This window comes from Microcebus murinus, chromosome 14, assembly GCF_040939455.1.
Source record: "Microcebus murinus isolate Inina chromosome 14, M.murinus_Inina_mat1.0, whole genome shotgun sequence".
NCBI classification, from domain to species: Eukaryota; Metazoa; Chordata; class Mammalia; order Primates; family Cheirogaleidae; genus Microcebus; species Microcebus murinus.
This window is the reverse complement of record NC_134117.1, coordinates 61,116,670-61,139,033: the sequence shown is the minus strand read 5'-3', so window position 1 is coordinate 61,139,033 and position 22,364 is coordinate 61,116,670. Positions and strand designations below refer to the sequence as shown.

The window sequence follows — 22,364 nt, the reverse complement described above, 5'->3', positions numbered from 1 at the left end:
AACTCAATGTGATTTGTGTCACTAAGCCTCATGCTTATGTCTTCAGTTTAAAGCAGACTTTTCTTTGAGCAGCAATCGTGTGTCTCCTTACATTTTCAGATCTGTTACTATTTTAACTAATTGCTTTATGCATGGCTATTTGTCATTGACCTTTATTTCATTTTCAAATGCCTCTAACCATGTGACTATGTCCTAAGCTTCTTTATGGCAAGTAAAATTTCATGCCACTGGTACATATTTTAAGTACCAAAATTATGGTGATATGGATTTAGTCAATTGTAACTTTGCAAACAGCTAATCATTTTCTTCTGAAAAGTGAAATTCTTATGCTGTCGCTTACTGCACATATTTTTCTTTGACAGCCTATTTGGTTATTTTAATTGTTTTCCCTGAGACTTGCTAGGATTGATTTCTGGGCTGTTACCTAATCTTAACCATTAAACTTTAGAATTAAGCAGGAAAAAAAAATTATACATTATTACACAGAATTATAGATTGTTTTGATTTTTATTCGATTTGACATCCTGATTAGAATAAGATTAGTGAGAATGAAGCTTAACAAACATTGTGATATTACTACATCATAGTGATATGGCTTCACATTGATTGTATATCAAGAAAAAAATTAGAATTAAGGCAATAACATGTGCTGACCAAGCACATTACCCTGACACAGTCCTTAGTAAAAACCTCTTTTGGTTAGGTGATGGTTGATATTGCTGCATGCAGGTCAGTCACTGCTTTGAAGGATAAACTATGAATAGCTTCATTTATGTACAAAAAAAAAAATCCTTCTACTGGCCCACAATGGCCAGAAGCAGCCTTCGATAATCTCCACTCGTGTCACTTGCAATCATTGTGCCCAGGGTCTTCTGATACATCTGAGTAAACATCTGTTTTATCTGCACAAGATCAATCTGCATAAGAAATGATATTTCTGATGTTAGAAAAAAAATCTGTCAAAAGAAAACTGGTAGGTATTTAAATAATGACAAGATCTTAATAATGATGAAAGCTGAGGGGGGAAAATTAACAAGTCACTGATATTTTATAGCTTACACTCATACCCAATAAAGGTCTGATTCACTGCTCTATAAAATATTGGATAAGAGTGGTACTAGTTTCATCTATTAATCCCAAAATTAGTCATTTCACAAACATTTGGGAAGATGGCTATTATCAAAATAGAGAATATTAAGTGTTGGTGAGGATGTCAAGAAATGGGAACACTTGTGCGTTGTGGAAAAGCGTGCAGCTGCTGTGGAAAATGGTATGGTGGTTCCTAAAAATAAACAAACTGAAAAACAGAAAAGCCCCATAGAATTACAATATGATCCAGCAATTTCACTTCTGGGTATGCCCAAAAGAAGTGAAAGCAGGGATTGGAACAGGTATTTGTACACCCATACTCATTGCGGTATTCGCAACAGCCAACAAGTGGAAGCAACCCAAGTGTGTCTAGGCACATGAATGAATAAACAAAAGGCAGTATATACATAAGGACTATCATTCAGCCTTAAAAAGGAAGGAAATTTGGACACATGCTACCACATGGATAAACCTTAAGGACATTAGCCTAAGTTAAAGACGCCAGTCACAAAAGGACAAATACTGAATGACTCCACTCATATGAGGGATCTAGAGAAGTCAAACATAGGGAAGGAAGTTATTATTTAATGGGTAGAGTCTGTTTTACAAGATGAAGAGTTCTGGAGATGGATGATGGCAACAGTCGCACAACAATACGAATGTGCTGAATGCAACTTAAAAATGGTTAAAACAGTAAATTTTATGTTACACATATTATATCACAACTTAAAAAAGATCCTACTTAAAAAATTTAAGCCTAAGAACAAATAAAAGTTTTTCAAAACATATGTTGATTTTCTTAAAAAAAAAATGATCTACCTTCTTTAGTAAAATCTAATAGTGTATGTTCTTTAAATTTAAAAAAGTCCGATAACTATATAAATTTAAGGTAAAAAAATCTAACGCTATATTTAGGTAACAATAATGAATTTTTTAAAAAATCGTTTTTTGTTTTTTGGTTTTTTTTTTGAGACAGAGTCTCGCTTGTTGCCCAGGCTAGAGTGAGTGCCGTGGCGTCAGCCTGGCTCACAGCAACCTCAATCTCCAGGGCTCAGCGATCCTATTGCCTCAGCCTCCTGAGTAGCTGGGACTACAGGCATGCGCCACCATGCCCGGCTAATTTTTTTGTATATATATTTTATGTTGGTCAATTAATTTATTTCTATTTTTGGTAGAGACGGGGTCTTGCTCAGGCTGGTTTCGAACTCCTGACCTTGAGCGATCCGCCTGCCTCGGCCTCCCAGAGTGCTAGGATTACAGGCGTGAGCCACCACACCCAGCTAAAAATCGTTTTACTATTAATAAGGGATGCTAAATTTTGAGAACTTTGATATCCAACAGGACTAATTTACATAACTCTTTCATGTAATTTTTTACATACACAAAGTACAAATCGAAAGATAAATGTCTTCCAACTTCCCATAAACTAGCGATCTCCACAGACCTTCTCAAGTAGGAAAACCTCTTGGTTTTTATCTTCATCAAGGCACATCGGCTTGTTTCACTAATACAAGCCTCTCCCACAGCCAAAGAAAGTGAATACAGGCCGGGCACGGTGGCTCACGCCTGTAATCCTAGCACTCTGGGAGGCCGAGGCGGGTGGATTGCTCGAGGTCAGGAGTTCGAAACCAGCATGAGCAAGAGCGAGACTCCATCTCTACTATAAATAGAAAGAAAATTAATTGGCCAACTAATACATACAGAAAAAATTAGCCGGGCATGGTGGCGCATGCCTGTAGTCCCAGCTACTCGGGAGGCTGAGGCAGCAGGATCGCTTGAGCCCAGGAGTCTGAGGTTGCTGTGAGCTAGGCTGACTCCATGGCACTCACTCTAGCCTGGGCAACAAAGTGAGACTCTGTCTCAAAAAAAAAAAAAAAAGAAAGAAAGAAAGTGAATACTGTACTTTATATTAGTATCAACCGCTCTCACAAGTGACAAAGAGCTCTTAACATCATTCCTGAGGAACTAACAACCAATTGAGAAACTTTTAAGAAATCAGCATTCAACATCAAGAGAGACCCAACAGAAAAAGCCCTGACTCACCTCACTTCGAGATACCACAATCCTGACCAGGGTGGAGTCATCTGTGCCAGCACCTTTCATAGAACAGTAGAGCCTCTCAGCAAAGAAGGCAGGGCGGTTCAGGGCACACTGCACTGCAAGGTAGAGATGCTTCAGAAATGGAATCATGACTTGACAAGCAGGTCTATCCCTCCAACTTCATTTACCACTTCCAGCCTGCCTGTGAATCTTTCTTTTCTTTTCTTTTTTTTTTTTTTTTTTTTGAGATAGAGTCTCACTCTGTTGCCCTGGCTAGAGTACCGTCACATCAGCCTAGCTCACAGCAACCTCAAACTCCTGGGCTCAAGCGATCCTCCTCCCTCAACCTCCTGAGTAGCTGGGACTACAGGCATGTGCCATCATGCCCAGCTAATTTTTTTATATATATTTTTAGTTGTCCAGCTAATTTCTATTTTATTAGTAGAGACGGGTCTCCTGGTTGCTCACGCTGGTCTCAACTCCTGAGCTCAAACAATCCTCCCGCCTCCCCTCAGCCTCCCAGAGTGCTAGGATTACAGGCCTGAGCTACCATGCCAGGCCTGTTTTTTTTTTTTTTTTTCTTTTTTTTGTTTTTAAATTAAAGAGACAGAGTCTCACTGTGTCAGGCTGGAGTGCAGTTATGCTATCATATAGCTCACTCCAACCTCATACTGCTAGGCTCAGACCTCCTGCCTCAGCCTCAGCCTCCTGAGTAGCTGGGACTACAGACACACACCACCTTGCCCAGCTAATTTTTTAAATATTTTGTAAGGATGAGGTCTTGCTATGTTGCGCAGGCTGGTGCCGAGCTGCTAGCCTCAAGGGATTCTTCTGCCTTGGCCTCCCAGAGACCTGGGGTTACAGGCAAGAGCCACTGTGTCCAGGCTACCACCATTAATTATTAGCTATGCAATTATCTTAAAACCTGGGGCGAGTTGGGGATGGTCTCCCCCCCTTGATTTTTCTCAGCATCCAACTTCCTAACTGCATCAGACAGATTGCCTTCAATTCTAGAAGATCCCCTTTGGCCAATAAATCCTATTTTCTCTCCATAGTTGCAGGGACTTAGATTCTGTACATGTTTTCCCTTTACAGTATGAAAATCTGTAGCATCTATGCCCTAGTAATACCTCACACCAAAAGGAATAATGACAAAAATCTGAATTCTAAACGATAAGACTATCATCTGGCTCAGAGAAGGATATCAGATACAACCAATTTAAAAGAGACAACACAGATTTGAGCAAAGACTTCAGAGCGATGCTCAGAAATCTGACAGGTTTCTCTTTGGAAAATTCACTTAGCAGGCTCCCCCTGCAGATGACAGAGATGTAATAACTGTATGTTTTTACTTTCACTACAGTTACTGTAGTAACATTTATAAGACATTCCATTGCTAATACCAATGTATTACTAATATTCTCTTTAGTCCTATATTATCAATGGGAATGAAATTTCCGTTTTGTTAGACATCTAGTGTTAGACTACCAGAAATTGTTTAATTTCAAAAGGAAAAAGCGTCTCATAGGGCTGAGTACTTAAAAGATATGTTTTGGGGGCTCAAAATGTTTTATGTGGCACTAGTGCTGCAATCTATGAGATACTGTCGAATAGTTCCCAAGAAAATCCTATAAAGACCAAATAATCCCCAAAAAACCTTATGTGATCACACCAACCATTCATAGGAAATTGCATTAAAAAATACAGGATTAGCCCAGCTACTACTGCCTAAGTAGATTCCAGGAGGCTGTATTAATTATCATCACTTAATGGGAACAGACTATTCAAAGCTCTCATTCATTTAAAAACAAAGCACAAAAGTATCTTACAGATGGTCTTCAAACCACTTTCAACATATCCGGAAAACTCACGGCCCACACTGCTTAACAAATCTCGATTAGCCATCTGCAAAGAAAAATTACAGGGTTAAATATTTTCACATCTTAGAATAGAAGCCAAATCCTTCAAAGAAAAGCTCTTACCCTAGAGTAAGCCTCCATGGTAGCTTTCAGCTGAGGAAAGCTTCTCGTGGCAAGGATCATGTTAAAGCAAGATTCGTCTGTCCCGAGTCTTCCCTCACCAGCTTGATAGAGACGCTGAGCATCTTCCTGAGCCATTTGGTGGTTTACACTCTGGTTCTCATCACGATTTCCCTGCAAAGGATAAGGCAGGAATTAGCAGAAGGAAATCAAAGTTCTATTAAATTTTTGTTCCAACCTAGTCACTTCAGGATTTAAAGGGACGATTTAAATAAATGATCATGGTTTAATGATGTTATGTTAACATGACGGCTTTCAGAGATTTGAGGGCTAAATGAAACCAGAAAAGGGTTAAACAAAAATATTTCCACTAGGAGATATACACTACCACTGAAATGGAGAAAGTATAACTCTCCTTAGCTTGGATTTAAAATCAACATGCATTGTACTGAGTTCTACTTTGTATTCATTCATACAACTGAAAGGTATTGAGCACTTTCTTTGTGTCAGGCACTATGTTAGGTGGCAGGGACACAAGACAGACAAGGTCCCTGCCCTGTAGGAGTTTAAGTCTAGGGAGGAAGGATATAATATGGAGGCTTCATAAACTTCCTTTCCTTCATCTAAGTGTAAGCTTAATCCGTATATATTACAACTACATATATAAAAATGACACATGAGCTTTTTAGAAGCTATAAAATACTCGAGTTCTGCAAGACTATGCCAGGTTGTATACCAAATTCTTCTCCTGGGATAGGAGGCAAGGTGGAAGGGAAGAGGCAATTGGTTTCTCTCAAAAATAGAAAACCAGGGCCGGGTGCAGTGGCTCACGCCCGTAATCTTAGCACTCTGGGAGGCTGAGGCGGTAGGATCACTGGAGGTGAGGAGTTCCAAACCAGCCTGAGCAAGAGCGAGACCCCGTCTCTACTATAAATACAAAGAAATTAATTGGCCAACTAATATATATAGAAAAATTAGCCGGGCATGGTGGCGCATGTCTGTAGTCCCAGCTACTCAGGAGGCGGAGGCAGAAGGATTGCTTGAGCCCAGGAGTTTGAGGTTACTGTCAGCTAGACTGACACCAGGCACTAACTCTAGCCAGGGCAACAAAGTGAGACTCTGTCTCAAAAAAAAAAAAAAAAAAAAAAAAAAAAAAAAAAGAAACCCAAACCAAGGAAAGGCTGCCCTCTAGAGTCTCAGTGACCATTAAATGAGCAAAACAGAAAGATTGGAAAGATGCTCCTTGAAGGTGAACTGTCTTCTGAAAAGCACCTGGCACAAGGAATATGTACAGGCATTCTAAATGGGCAACTGAATACAGCACAGGTAAAGTTGCTCAGGAAACACTCCCCCAATTTTTGTCTTTCGATTTATACATACTATGTATAATTTCATTTTCCTAGATACTCTTCTGCTCATACCCTCGAAAAGGTATGACCTTGAACCTTGCATAAAGAAAAACTACGCACCTCATATAAAGTCTTAATAATCATTCTTTAGCATTAAATGTCTGTTCCTGTTTTTCTTCTTGTGCCTTTGACATCCTAACCTGCTTCCCTGCTCTGTTACTCTGATGTAGGTAAATTCAGTTTCCTTCAGCCCATTTGCTTTCTTTTCATTTCTACACCCACTCACTTTTGTACTCTACCCGAGCTGCAACTACTTCCCCTGGATCTTAGGAGCCCCTCCTCTGCTTTTAGATCTCTCAAGATAGTCCAACCTTGTGCACTAGCAGGATAACCAATAACTTCTGATATGGAATAGTCTTTTGCATCATCTCATTTCCAAGTGTGTTCCTAATACCATTCCAAATATCCTAAATTAGAGTATTTTCTGTCAATTCTCTAGCACATCTGGGGAATTAGAATAAGGAAGGTGCTAATCACAGTATTACTGTGAACACTGAAACATTTTTCTGCATTTCTGGTTCTTCTCACACAGTCCTCATCTCCTCTAGCACTTCCATAGCAGTCCTGCATGTCTTCAGTTACTGGCCAGTGTGATAGGCAGGACAGTGCTAAGCTTGTATGTACACTTTCAGGCCAGGTGCAATGGCTCACGCCTGTAATCCTAGAACTTTGGGAGGCCGGGGTGGGAGGACTCTTGTGGCCAGGAGTTCAAGACCAACCTAGGCAACATAGCAAGACCTCCTCTCCACAAAAAATAAAAACAAATTAGGGAGGCGTAGTGGTGCATGCCTGTAGAGCTAGCTACTACGGAGGCTGAGGTGGAAAGATCACTTGAGCCCAGAAGTTCAAGGCTGCAGTGAACCATGACCATGCCACTGCACTCTAGCCTGGCTGACAGAGTGAGACTATGAGTCAAAGTAAATGAATGAATGAATGAATGGTTTCATTCTAGCCACAGAGCCTCAAGCTGGTTTCTGACTCCATACAACCTTAAAGATGTTAATTTCTGATTCCTTACAAAAGCCAGATTTACAGAAATAAATCCTAGTAGTAACTACAAAGACATCTGTACACTGGATTCAGTGTTGCCCCTCTTAAAAATGGCAATATTTCAAGGTTGCTAAATATCAAAAGGAATAAAGAATGCTCACTGGCAATAAAGTTCCCTTCACCAACACACATACATTCATGCTACACTCACCTGGCACATGGATACAAGTAGACGTTCAAAATGCCCTGATGTATCTGACCTAATGTCCTTTTCAAGGTCTCGTCCAAATTCTGATTGATAACACCTGACGATTTCTCGGATTTCCTGATTTGTTCTTGTGCACAAAATCTCAATCAATACACGTTCCTGAGTTCCTGCTCCCTATGTGAAAAGAAGGGAGAATTATACAAAAGATAATCAAAATTTCTAGAAGTAATTAAATCTTACTGTTTCACCAGTACTTCTTTGTTCTCTAGAATCGAAAAACTATATATTCGGGTGATGTGAAATAATGTATTGCTTTATCGCTGTAAATTCAGAACTGTGATCATTTGTGGGGTTTTACATACAAAATAGAGTAAAATACAATAAATGACATGTAGTACCTGCATTGCGTTCCGTAAACTCCAGGCATCATAATATGTAGAAGGCATGAACAGGGCAAGGATTAGTTCTTCCATATTTCCACTTAACTCTGATTTGAGATCTTTGATTAAATCCTATTTAATTACAAACACAAGCTTAGTACATGTGCTCTCCAAAATTTGTAACTGACATCTTTTTCTAGAAAATATGGGGCTGGGTACAATGGCTCATGCCTGTAATCACAGCACTTTGGGAGGCCCAGGCAGTAGGATCGCTTGAGTTCAGGAAATCAAGGTTACAGTGAGCTGTGATCACACCAGTGCACTCCACCCTCGGCAACAGAGAAAAGACACTGTCTTTAAAAAAATATATGGAAAACTGAAATAGAATTGCTTTACAAAACCATGAATTTCAAATCTGATTATGTAAGAAATATACATATTTAAAGTTTGTTACACTCAAGCAGATGACTTTTATTCATTCTATCAATAAACAATAATAATTATTTTCTCGTTTTTGAGATGAGGTCTTACTATGTTGCACAGGCTGGTATGGAACTCCTGGGTGCAAGCGATCCTTCCCCCTTAGCCTCCCAAATAGCTGGGAGTATAGGCACATGCCACCACGCCTGACTAATAACAAATCCTTCCTGCAGTTCTACCACTGTAGCAGATACAAAGACAAGAGATACATGAAACAAAGAATCATTCAAGCCTCCCAAGTAGCTGGGACTACAGGCACGCACCACCACACCAGGCTAATTTTTTGTCTTTTTAGTAGACATGGGGTCTTGCTCTTGCTCAGGCTGGTCTCAAACTCCTGACCTCAAGTGATCCTCCAGCCTTGGCCTCCCAGAGTGCTAGGATTACAGACATGAGCCACCACGCCCGGCCAAAAAAACACTTTTGAGAGAAGCGAATATGCCACTTCTGAGGTCTCTAAAGTCTAGTTATCTCTCTATATCACAGGTACTAATAAAAAGATAGCATTCCAATATGACATGAATGCAGAGTTCACTGGGGCCACTGTTGATGTCCACTCAACAAAAAAAACATACCTTGCCATACATGGTCTTAAAAGCTGCTTTAATTTTTTGCCTCTGATCATTGGAACGGTTGGCCACAACATCCACAATTGCTTGCTCGTCTGTCCCTGGAAGAACCATACATGGTTTGGTTTTTTTGTTTTTTTGAGACAGAGTCCTGCTCTAGTACCCTGACTAGCATGCAGTGATGTGATCACGGCTCACTGCAACCTCCAACTCCTGGGCTGAAGCGATTCTCCTGCCTCAGCCTCCTGAGTAGCTGGGACTACAGGAATGTGCCACCACACCCAGCTAATTTTTTCTATTTTTAGTACAGACAGAGTCTCACTTTTGCTTAGGCTGGTCTCACACTCCTGAGCTCAAGTGATCCTCCCACTTCGACTTCCCAGAGTGCTAGGATTACAGGCATGGGCCTCCACAGCCAGCTCCAGACAGGTTTAAGTAGCAACAAAATCTGTGCTGGGTGCTCCTTGAGGGTATCTCTTAGAAGTCTTACAAGGTGCTAGGCCCTAGATTAAAATGAGGTGTGTGCACCATGCCTGACACATAAACTTGGTTTATGATATAAGGTTTTATAACCAGCTCCATAAACAAGAAAACATTTTGTTTAGTTTTTTTGTAGTTTTTAGGCTTCAAGTTCCCAGACCAGTAAGATTTGCTGATCAGGACTTTGTAACTTTCTGCTGCACTGATGAATTCCCTTTTGTGTTTCTTTCCCGGCCTTGTCAAGCCCTACACCACTGGTTTGTCCGGAGAAGACAAGCTAAGCGATGCCACCACAGACTGTACACTAAGACCCCCTGAGCAGCCTATTCCCTGCATCCTGCCTACACATCAGGCTGAAAGAATGACCAATTTAACACCCAGCTCATTATACTACTAAAATCCCCACCCTGGGAGGGACTTAGCCACCATTTTTGGATCACAGGATATATGTAGTAGCATGATTTATCACTGTACTTGAGTGCCCTCTACTCCGCCCTAAACATGTAACGATGCTCACTCCCCTCATGCATTATTCATTTTACCTCCAGAAAAACCTGACCATGTTGACTGGGAACACAGATTTGAGACAGTTCATACCTCCCCCTCCCAGTGGACACGTCCACTGTAATAAATCCTTTCTTCCTCAACAATCCTTGTTGTCTCAGTAACTGGCTCTCTGTGAGCAAGCAACAGAGAAGCCCCCCTTGTATATTTGTTAACAGTTCATTTTTACTTTAGAATTAATCACTTAAACTTATTATTAACATAAAAGACAAAAATCTGCTTTCCTTACCAAAACCCTTCATTGCTTTACGGAGAATTTCTGCATCTCGCATAGCATCGAAGTTGGCAGCTGCTCTGATTGTTCCTTGAGTGCCCTGACTCATCGCAGCAGGCTGAGAACAAAAGGCATAAAATCCAAGTCAGGACTTCCAATAAGTTTCTAATAAAGAAACTTAAAGACTTCCCCAGACATTGCTCTTAGGAAAGAAGGCCAGTGTTTGGGTTTTAGGGCAAGAATATAAGCATTATATTGCCAGGGCTCATTCTAGAACAAATAGGAAAGACCTATACTCCTGCAGACAGATTTTTCTCCTGCTAACAGATAGCCAGACACCAAACTTGCAGGAGAAAAGATGGTGAAACCTTTGAAATTAAAGTTACAAATCTTGTCTTTCAGTAGCTATGTAGTCCTAGACAAGTTTCTCAATCTCTCTAAAGCTCAAATTCCTCAAAAATCAGGAAAGTGAGCAAAAACAAACAAACAAAAAAAATCACTAAGGTGTTTCTCTTCCAATACTGTAATCCTTCTCCTACCCCAGGCTAAAACAAGCTTGAAAATGCTAGATCTTTATAAATATACAGTATCGAAGTCAGTAAAAAAATCAAGACAAATGTAACCATAGAGCTATACTGCTTATGTTCCTAGTAACTTGAATTCCTATTCAAGTTTTAAAGATTTAAAACTTTCAAGATTTAAAATTTTCAAGATTTAAAAAGTTAACAAGGCAATTTAAGAATAAAACAGTATTAAGTTAAGGAGCTATACAGAGATAGGGTAAAGATTTGATATATGAAATAAGAAATGTTTCCCAGTAGGGCTACTAAGAAATCAAGACTTACTGGTTACCATGTTTAAAGACCTACCAATTACTACAGGGACATAAAGATAAAACAGATACATCTGAGTCCTAAAGGAATAGTGAGAGATAAATATATGAGAAATCAGAAACGACTGAAAGCACATATAGGGTACTTAGTGATTCGTGAACATTAGAAAACCTTACTCACTTCACTGCTATAATCCAAAGAAACAGGAGAGAAAACAGGATAGGAAGGAAAGGACTCTGTATTGATCTGAAAGAAGAGTGGAAAGTATAAAGGTAAAAGTGGAAAACAAAAATCACCCTTCATAAACCACTGCAAGAAATCCAATCAACAAATTGCCCAAGTTCATAGTTATAACTGCTAGTAAGGGCAAGGAAGAGCTAATACAATCAAAACCAATGCCAAGAGCCAATGTGAATCTCTAGGATAAACTATGAGCATCATCACCTGTGAGAAGGACTTATGCTTGTCTTATCAAAATCATCAGGACCGTATTTAACCACTTTGGTACGAGCGTCGACTATAGTCAACAGCCACAGATGAACACGCACAGCGACTTTAGCCGACAGCCGTGAGATGAGTTTTCTCATTTTTCATTTATCAAAATAAAATTGTGAACATCTAAAAATAATGTAATGAAAGCATATATGTTTATGTTACCGATTCTGATTTATATTACAAGTAAAGCTGCCTGTAAAGTAAAACAAGCTTTCAGTGCTTTAAAGCTTTCTTCATCACACAAGAGCAAAACGGATTCGCCGTGAATGCACAGCACCAACTACCGTGCGGACTATGAGTGCCAGCTGTGGGCAAGGTTTCGCGGCGGTGAGCGCCGTACCGAAGTGGTTAAAGCAGATAGACTAAAGAGAGCACAAGTTCTATCAGAAGCAAAGATTAAAGTGTTATGTTATTGTCACAGACTGTTTCCTCTGCTTCATGGAAACCTCTCATGTCAGCAAAGGAGTGGTGCCCTTCTTGGGCATTATCCATTTACATAGACTGAACTGAAATGGTAGGATTATGCTAAGCATGGTGGTTCATGCCTGTAATCCCAAAACTTTGGGATGCTGAGGCAGGAGGATTGCTGGAGGCCAGGAGTTTGGGATCAGCCTGGGCAACATAAAGAGACCCCCTATCTACAAAGAAATTTAAAAATTAGCCAGGCGTGATAGCATGTGCCTGTACTGCTACTGGGAAGGCTTAGGTAAGAGGATCACTTCAGCTCAGGAGTTCAAGCTTACAGTGAATTGTGATTGCACCTCTGTATTCCAGCCTGGGTGACAGAGTGAAACCCTGTCTCAAAAACAAAAACCAAAAAAGTAGGAGTGAACATACCTGACCAGGGAAAGGAGCTTGTCCTCCAGGATACTGTCCTCCAGGAAAGCCACCTATGTGTTTAAAAAAAAAATGTATAACAAATAGGCATTACATAATCGAATTTTTGAAAACAGCATTATAAATATGGAAACATAAGAACATTCACACTGTATATTAAATAGGATCATTTTTTAAATATTACAATTTACTGACTCTAAAACAAGCATTGGTCCTAAGAACTCTTTTTTTTTTTTTTTTTTTTTAGACAAGGTCTCACTGTCACCCAGGTTGGAGTACAGTGGCATCATCATACCTCACTGCAACCTCCCACTCTCGGGCTCAAGTGATCCTCCTGCCTCAGCCTCCTGAGTAGCTGGGCCTACAGGAGCATACCACCACACCCAGCTAATTTTTCCACTTTTTGTAGAGACAGGGTCTCGATATTGCTCAGGCTGGCCTTGAACTCCTGACCTAAAACAATCCTCTCGCCTCGGCCTCCCACAGTGCAAGGATTACAGGCATGAACCATCACACCCGGCCAAGAACAGTTTTAATATTCCATGTTCTGCATAAGATCCTAACAATACTTATTCCCCCCACACACACTTGAACCAGATTAAATTCTGATTCCATCTGGAAGGGTTATCAGGATATAATTCTGGCAGTCGTTTCATCTGTGGTACAGGATTCAGCAGAGAAGTGAAAGTTCCTGAAGGTTTTTCTTTTTGGCGTTGGGACAGATTTTTTAATAGTAACAGAGGTCCTTACTTCATTTTCCTGATTAAGCTTTTCCATCAAATTAATATATTTCATGAAAACATATATTGAAAATTACTTGTAGAAACACATACGCATTTACTGAAGACCATCCCAAACATGAACTAAGTTCTCTCGATGGCAACTGAAAACTCAAAATATCATGATGTCGTTTTTTGTGGTCAGCTGGTACCTACCAGGTAGCGGGACCTGTGCTGGCCCACCACCATAAGACTGCAAAGGCGGCTGTGGGTAGCCAGAAAAGCCTGCTCCCCCTGGTGGGACTCCAAATCCTTGGCCGGGAGGAACTAGAGAAAAGAACAGTTTGATCAACTACAGTGACAGTTCCATAATTACAGAGATAACTTTAGAAAAATTTCTACTGTTAACAATGGAAAAAATATGAGATTAAAGCTGTACCAGCAGCCCCTTTTTGTCTAAACTCAGAACTTCAACTTCTCACCAATCCCTTCCCCAGTAAAAGATAAAAATTTTTAAATTTTACTTTATTCATCTTCCTATTAATTTACAATACAAAAGCATGAAGTCTGTTTTTTTAACCTTTGGATAAAGCTGTCCTAAAGGCCAGAGTCATGTTAATTCGAGTGTCTTAATCAGGTCATAAGATTACAAATAATCATATGAAGCAACCACTTCTCCATTTAAAAAACAAACAAACATGAAACAGATGTTTGGTATGTTAAAAAGAAAAAAAAAACAAACAAACAAACAAAAAAAGGTTACAAATAACAAAAGGATTATATATTGGTCCTTTATTACCATTAAATTTATTGCATTTCCCTTCACAACGGAATTTTGCAAACTGCTCCCAGCTTTCATGCCCCCTGAGAACTTTATCGCTCTATTGTGCCAGCTAGGTCCCTTACTGTCTAAGGGTAGTTAAGAGCGACTCTGACCTCAGACAAAACAAGCAAGAATGAACAGGATTCGAGGACAGAAGGAAAGTGTTACAACAGTCCCTAATCATTACTAGTTCCACAGCCAGAACTCACCTCCGGGATAGGATGCAGCTCCCCCTGGCTGTGGGGCACCAGGACAGCCTCCAGGGGATGGATAACCTCCAGGTGCAGGGAAGCCTCCAGCTCCTGGGTAGCCACTACTGGGCGCTTGTGGGTAAGCACCTCCTCCCACTGGAGGAAAGCCACTAGGATAAGGATACTGACCTGGAGGGGGAAAAGATGATTCCTGACCTGCAGGCTGAAAATGAGAATAATTTTAAATGAATGTGATCATAAAGAAATATGACCCATCTAAAAATAAAGAACAGAGATTACTATTAAGGAATAGCTTGTTCTTTAACTTTTTAAAAGTCCTATGAGAAATCTTGGCATCTTATTCTGGTTCATAGGTATACTACTTTCTCAGGACACTTGTTTGCCAGAATACAGCTAAATTTAATTCTACTTGGGTCACGCAAAGATGTTTTTTGTTTTTTCTTTTTTTCTCTATTTGGCAGTTGGAACCAGGTTCTTTACAAACCTCAAGGCGGCAGGAACAACTAACAAACCTCATCAGTTCCTTCATTTTCCAGGCATCTGGAAACATGAGAAAGATCCTCCTCTCTCTACCCTAAAGAGGAATTCAGCGGCCTGTGTGGTAGCTCACGCCTGTAATTCTAGCACTCTGGGAGACTGAGGTGGGAGGACTGCTTGAGGTGAGGAGTTCAAAGCCAGCTTGAGCAAGAGCAAGACCCTGTCTCTACTGAAAATAGAAAAAAATTAGCCACATGTGGTGGTGTGAGCCTGTAGGCCCAGCTACTCGGGAGGCTGAGGCAGAAGGATCATGTGAGCCCAGGAGTTGCTGTGAACTAGGCTGACACCACAGTATTCTAGCCCGGGCAACAGAGCGAGATACTGTCTCAAAAAAAAGAGGAATTCATAGCTTTCTTACAACATACCTGGATTTGCTGCATAATGTTTTAAAAAAAAAAAATGACCTGAGTCACAAACAGAGTGTGATATTTTGGACTTCACGGTTCAGACCACAAAATGTCTAAGAGTGGCTGCTGACTAAACTCTTTCTTCCCAGGCCATAAAGCTAGAGACGCTACATTTCCCTGACCCCCTAATAGTTGGGTAGGACCATGATTGAATACCAGTGAATAAACATACACAGAAGTGATGTACACCACTTCCAGCCTAGCCCCTAAAAACCTCTGACCAAATCCTCTATGCTAGGCCGGGCACGGTGGCTCACGCCTGTAATCCTAGCACTCTGGGAGGCCGAGGCGGGCGGATTGCTCGAGGTTGGGAGTTCGAAACCAGCCTGAGCGAGACCCCGTCTCTACTAAAAATAGAAAGAAATTAATTGACCAACTAAAAATATATATACAAAAAAAATTAGCCGGGCATGGTGGTGCATGCCTGTAGTCCCAGCTACTTCGGAGGCTGAGGCAGGAGGATCGCTTGAGCCCAGGAGTTTGAGGTTGCTGTGAGCTAGGCTGATGCCACGGCACTCACTCTAGCCTGGGCAACAAAGTGAGACCCTGTCTCAAAAAAAAAAAAAAAAAAAAAAATCCTCTATGCTCGGCCGGGCGGGGTGGCTCACTCCTGTAATCCTAGCACTCTGGGAAGCCAAGGCAGGCGGACTGCTCGAGGTCAGGAGTTCAAAACCAGCCTGACCAAGAGCAAGACCCCATCTCTACTAGAAATAGAAAGAAATTAATTGGCCAACTAATATATATCATTAGCTAGGCATGGTGGCAATGCCTTTAGTCCCAGCTACTCGGGAGGCTGAGGCAGGAGGATCACTTCAGCCCAGGAGTTTGAGGTTCCTGTGAACTAGGCTGACTCCATGGCACTCACTCTAGCCTGGGCAACAAAGTGAGACTCTGTCTCAAAAAAAAAATAAAAATAAAAAAATCCTCTATGCTCAGTCTCTTCCTTCATCTGTCAGCTATAAGTAGAGGATGCAGTGGAAGACTCTAAGGCACCAAAGGGTGGTATTATAAAATCAAACAAAGGAGGAGTCTGGGAACCTGAACTACTACATGAAACAAAGCCCCCTCCCACCCAACTCCTACCGCACCACTAACTTCCAGGAGACTGAAGCAAGCAAGAAACATGTTTTTATTGTGATGAGCCACTGAGGTTTGGGGGTTGTCTGTTTCAGAAACTACACTGACTGAAATGGTTGCCAGAGTCCAGTTTAGTACACAGGGACTTGGGAACATATTCATAGCACTCATCTCTCCTATGATAAATTCACAACAGCTATCTATTCACTTTGCATGAGTATACACATATTATCATTAACCTGTATAGGCCTCTTTCTATTCTCCCAGCGTTAGATAACAGCACTCCATACTTAAGAGTATGAAACTGAAATGCTTAATTCTTACTATGCCTCAGCTCTCAGTTGAGTCCTCACAGTAGTACAGCTATCAACAAGGTGGAAGTCTGTAGCACATTTATAAAATGTACTCCAAATACTAAAAATCTCAGAACCACAAAATCCAGGGCCCTCTGATCCACTGTAGTTTGTTACTGAGTCAAGCCCTTCTTAATTATTTTAATAACCTTCCAACACGAAGGCTAAAAACTACTGATTCATGGCATGCACTTAGCTTACATAAATGTCTTATTGGCTCATATAGCACTTAATGTTTTTAAAAACTTCCACATTTTAAAAAATTTGGTGCATGAGGCTCCTGGTTCAATCCCCAGCACCTCCACCAAAAGAAAACAAAATTGGGGCAATTTTGCATAAAATCCAGGTTCCTGGCTTTACCTGAAGAATTAGAGTATCTAGCAACACTGGGATGGCCTCCCTGCACGGCCGAATCAAGCTACAGCTGGGTGTGGATGAGGCGAGTGCTTCTGAGTTCCCCCATAACCCCTGCCTTCACTCACTTATTCTACACAGTACCTCTGATCTAGCATATCTGTAAGATCAGTAATGGGCTACTCCTATACACCACCTGTTTCGAGGACATGAGTTATTTTAATAATATAAGCGGCAATACTTACAGGATATCCAGGGAAAGGTGGGTAGCCTGTAGGAGGATAGCCTGGGTACGACATTCTGTAACAATAAAACATGTCCTCTGTAATTTCCTATAAGGGGTTAAGGATTTTGAAGATATACAGATAGACACACAACACAAGGTTTTATGCAAAATATTCCTTCTTTCCAAAGAGTCTGTCAGGTACTAAAACAAGGATACTGGTGGTAGAACCTTATAAAATACTTTTTCATTTCACCATTTGAGCTCCATTAGAGCTAATGGAGTTGGTATAGCAAAAGTTCCAAATTCCTTGTCATAACACACAATTTTTGTCATACCTCAATTTACTGGTACTATTATTTAATATTTTTCTTAAGCGGATTAATATTTTACTTAAATTTGTTTCATACCACTTGCATAAATGGAAAACTTACCATAGGGTTCTTGCCACAAATAGATGGTAATATTAAAATGAATACATAACTATCAAAATAAAAAATGCTTTCTAGGTGCCACAGAAATCCCCTTGTATGGTGAAACCATATTATGAGAAACAATGGTATAACGGTTAAAAGTTAACATTCTAGAGTCACACATACCCAGATTAAGCCCTGGCATTTTATTTAACTTTTGATTATGGCAACCTTCAAGCTTATTCAAAAGTAAAGATAAACCCATGGATCCATCACCCAGCTGCTACAACTACCAATTCATGGACAATCTTGTTTCTTTAATACTCTCACTGACTCCCCACCACTCCACTGGATTATTCTGAGGCAAATTGCAGACATTATATCCTTTTAACCTATATACACCCCAGTATATATCTCTAGAAACAAAGACTTTGTAAAAATGATTAACAAGGCTGCTGTAAAAATATAACCATGTTTCGATGTCATGATGTACTGTACTTAAAAAATAACCTATATAGGCATGTCATTATCACCCTTCTTAGTAACTTTTTTTTTTTTTCTTTTACACAGAGTCTCACTCTGTTGCCCAGGCTAGAGTGCCATGGCATCAGCCTAGCTCACAGCAACCTCAAACTTCTGGGTTCAAGTGATCCTCCTGCCCCAGCCTTCTGAGTAGATGGGACTACAGGCATGCACCGCCACACCCAGCTAAGTTCTTTCTATTTTTAGTAGAAAGGGGGTCTCACTCTTGCTCAGGCTGGTCTGGAACTATTGACCTCAAGCAGACCTTCTGCCTCAGCCTCCGAGGGTGCTAGGATTACAGGTGTGAGCCACCATGCCCAGCCAGTTTCTGAATATCAACGTGTGACTATTGAAATTTCCAGTAATCTTTTAAATGTTTTTACTATTTTATTTTGCAATTGTTTATTGACCTCATGGTAAAAAATTTCAAACATTTAAAAGCAGATAGCCAGGTGCAGTGGCTCACACCTGTAACGCCAGCACTTTGAGAGGCCAAGACAGAAGGATTGTTTAGGCCAGGAGTTTCAGATCCACCTGGGCAACACATAGAGACCCCCACACCCCTCTACAAAACCTGGCATACAATTCCTAAAATCCTTAATGTCCTAAGTGACACCTTTTTGTATCCTAATGAGTTGACTGATGGCTAGGTAGCTTCAGGACAGGGTTGATCACCAGAAAGTCCACCATGGATTAGAGGGTTGAGAGTTTCAGAACCCCCCCCCCACCTACAGAGAGGGGAGAGGGGCTGAAGGTTAAGTTGATCACCAGTGCTTTAATTAATCGTCACACGGTATGTAATGATGCCTCCACAAAACCCCAAAGGACAGGGTGCAGAGAGCTTCCAGAGAGCTGAACACGTGAAGGTTGCTCAAGGGTTGCGCTCTCAGAGAGGGCATGGAAGCTCTGCATCCCTTCCTCCAAAGCTCTCCACATGCATCATCTGTATTCTTTGTAATATTCTTCGTAATATACTGGTAAACACGTTTGCCTGAATTCTGTGAGCTGCTCTAGAAAATTAGTTGAACACAAAGAGGGGTTGTGGAACCCCAACCGGAACCCAGTCGTCAGAAGTTTTGATCAGACTCGGAACTGATTGGCCAGGGAGGGTGTTCAGTCTTGTGGGACTGAGCCTTCAACTTGTGGGATCTGACGTATATGTATAGAATATCCCTGAAAAGATACTTGAGGTAGCAAACAGTGGCTGCCTCCTAGGAGGAGAGCTGGGGCACAATGAGACTTACTTTTCAATGTACCTTTAGTCCTTTCAGAATGGTGCACACATCATCTATTCAAAAAGTAGACTTTTAAAAAAGTTTTTGTAAAAAGCTAAACATACAAGTGGCAATTAAGTGCTAAAAGAAAAAAAAAAAAAAAAAAAAAAAGCTAAACAAACCCCAGGATGACTCAACAAATTACTCAACTTTACTCAAGGGAGTAAGACCAGACTGGTGAACCAGAGCTTTTCTTTTCAACATTTTCTGTCACAACCACTTCGAAAATCATTCTTGGTTCTCCAAACCATCTCCACCCAGTGAGTCAGCTAGTCAAAGGGTTGGGTCTCACTATAGGTGTCTCATAGATGGCATGAAGCCCAGGAACATGAGGCAGCTGTTGCAAATTTGCGGGGGGGGGGGGGGGGGGGGGGGGGAAGGGCAGGAAACAGGAAGGAGGGCTGAAGATGGACATCAGCAGCTAAGATTTTCCAAAACTAGCCTCTAGGTCTAGAAGGGCCATTTAAATCAGACAGCAATTTGGATAAAGAATGAGGCATGGCTAGGATTCTGCAGGGACAGGTAGAGACTGCCACCCACCCACCAGTGAGGACTGAAAGATGGCTTAAGTTTACAGTGGCCAAAACTAGCTCCTTACCTAAGGTGCCTTATCTGGTCCTTGAAACCCCTTCCTTGCCTGATGGGTAACTCATTACACTCCTTGCCTAATTAGGACAGATTACTTTAGCAGATTAGCTCCTTATCAGCTGGCAGAAATTAGGGAGTTTAAAGGCAGTCAGAAGACCAGAGACCATGCAGACAATGGCCCACTCTGCACCTTGCAGTCTATTTTCACTTCCTTTCAGCTTGCAATAAAGTCCTTTTTCTCTTAATAAAAAAAGGCAGCCGGAAGATACAGTCTTCATTTCTGTCACTTTATGATGGACATCAGCCATCTCCCTCTGTTTCTTGGTTTCCTTGGAGATGGACTAGTATCACCACAGGTTTGCTGGTCAGGGAACAAGAATCTAAACTGGAATGCGCCCCCAAAACTGTTTCCAAGAATTGTAAATCTGAGTAACCTAAGGTTTGTGCGTTCTGCCCTAGCGTTCACTAAGCACAATACAAATTTCCCAAGTTTCCCTAAATTCTCTGCGTCACTGGAAAGTCTAGTCACCGGCCAGGCTTAGCTTTTGGTTCTGCTCGCTGGTTTCCCTACTCAGCCTCCCTCTGAAGTCGCTTCAGCAGGGCTACCCTCTAGCCTCAGCACGTCCACCTGGGGTCCACCTGCTTGAAGGCACGGCGTCACTCGGATCTCCGCACCACCCAGTGGCCCAGAGGTCCGACCGACAGGACTTCGTCGTCTTCCCGTCCGCTGCCCGGCCGCCCCACCCGTCCCACCCAATGCGCCCAGCCCGGCTCCCGGGTCCCGAGACGCCCACACCGAGTCTCCACCACCCAGGAGGCCCACAGAGCACCTCCGCTGCGCCCGGGCGCGGGGCACTGGCAGGGAGGGCCCCGCCATCCTGAGACAGCAGCCCGCAGAGCGGCCTGGGGGCGAGGTGACCGGGGCGGACTAGGGGGGTGCGAAAGGGAGGGGGCGCCGTTCCTCACCTGACCCCGGGAGCAGCGTCACAGCCCAACCAGCTCGCTCGCAAGATGGAGCCGGGGCGGGCCCGGGGAGGGCGGGGCGCCGGGGCCACCGCGCAGGCCCGAGACCGTAGCAGCGGAACCGGGAACGCCCCCGAGCCCGAGGGCGGCGAGAGCGGGCACTTTCGCCTGGTCCCGCCCCTCGACCCCACCTGCGGGAAAAGCCCCTCTCTTCGGTGGCGCAGCTGGTTTTATCACGTTGCTAGGTCCCAGGGACCACCCCTCATCCCCTTTCGGCTCTGGCAAGTCAATTAGGAAGATGCGGCAGTTCCGGGGCAATCCCGGGGCCCCTCGGGTGGTAGACGGCAGAGGGGCTGAGGCTGGGAGGCCGGTGCAGCCTCTCTGCTCTAAAATGCCGTCCTCAGGGAGACGGCGCTTATTAGCTTTCTGTGAAATGAATTAATATTTATTGGGAATTCTAGATAGTCGGAACCGGAGATGTACTAATCAAAACCACTACAGAAGGGAGTTGTTAGGTGATTCGAGGCTCCCCTCATACCCTAAAGCATTAAAGACACATTAGTATTAAACATTTGAGGCAGTTACATGGGCTCATACTAGTATCTTTAACTCGTTAAAGAATTTGTATTCCAAGCCGGGCGCGGTGGCTCACGCCTGTAATCCTAGCACTCTGGGAGGCTGAGGCGGGCGGATTGCTCGAGGTCAGGAGTTCGAAACCAGCCTGAGCAAGAGCGAGACCCCGTCTCTACTATAAATAGAAAGAAATTAGTTGGCCAACTAATATATATATAAAATTAGCCGGGCATGGTGGCGCATGCCTGTAGTCCCAGCTACTCGGGAGGCTGAGGCAGAAGGATCGCTTGAGCCCAGGAGTTTGAGGTTGCTGTGAGCTAGGCTGACGCCACGGCACTCACTCTAGCCTGGGCAACAAGCGAGACTCTGTCTCAAAAAAAAAAAAAAAAAAGAATTTGTATTCCACAGCAATATCCAATCCGTTACCTTTTACAGTGGTTCCCATAATGCAGTTCCCAAATTAGCAACACCACCTGGAAACGTGTTAGTAATGCAAATTATCAGACTCCACCTAGACCCACTCAAACTCCTGCCCAGTAATTTGTTTTAACAAGCCCTCCAGATGGTTCTGATGCACACTAAAGGTTGAAAACCATCAACCTATTACTCCACATGCTTTTCTACCCAAAAGCTTCCTCATGGGGGTGGTATGGGGTGGATTACCATTTTAAGTAGGAAGAGGAGGCTAAACATGGCCCTCAAACAGGGGTGAAGTGGAAAGTATTTAATACTTGAGGTATGTCATTTCCAAATTTAACA

At 42.2% G+C, this 22,364-nt stretch overlaps 1 protein-coding gene across 2 annotated transcripts; it reads right to left on the bottom strand.

The window, feature by feature from the left end:
* Nucleotides 1-488: 488 nt before the first annotated feature.
* Nucleotides 489-21,117, bottom strand: ANXA7 (annexin A7). Of its 2 annotated transcripts, XM_012759925.3 has the most exons (14): nucleotides 21,036-21,117; nucleotides 17,295-17,349; nucleotides 14,319-14,523; nucleotides 13,503-13,613; nucleotides 12,568-12,620; nucleotides 11,416-11,481; nucleotides 10,418-10,520; nucleotides 9,151-9,245; nucleotides 8,114-8,227; nucleotides 7,719-7,889; nucleotides 5,112-5,282; nucleotides 4,959-5,034; nucleotides 3,133-3,245; nucleotides 489-917 (listed from the first exon to the last, which is right to left on the bottom strand). In XM_012759925.3, the coding sequence occupies exons 2-14, from the start codon at nucleotides 17,346-17,348 to the stop codon at nucleotides 795-797; spliced, it is 1,455 nt and encodes a 484-aa protein (XP_012615379.3). In that variant the 5' UTR covers nucleotide 17,349; nucleotides 21,036-21,117; the 3' UTR covers nucleotides 489-794. The 2 variants fall into 2 exon arrangements, with proteins under 2 accessions (XP_012615379.3, XP_012615382.3); XM_012759928.3 differs by lacking the exon at nucleotides 11,416-11,481.
* Nucleotides 21,118-22,364: the final 1,247 nt, after the last annotated feature.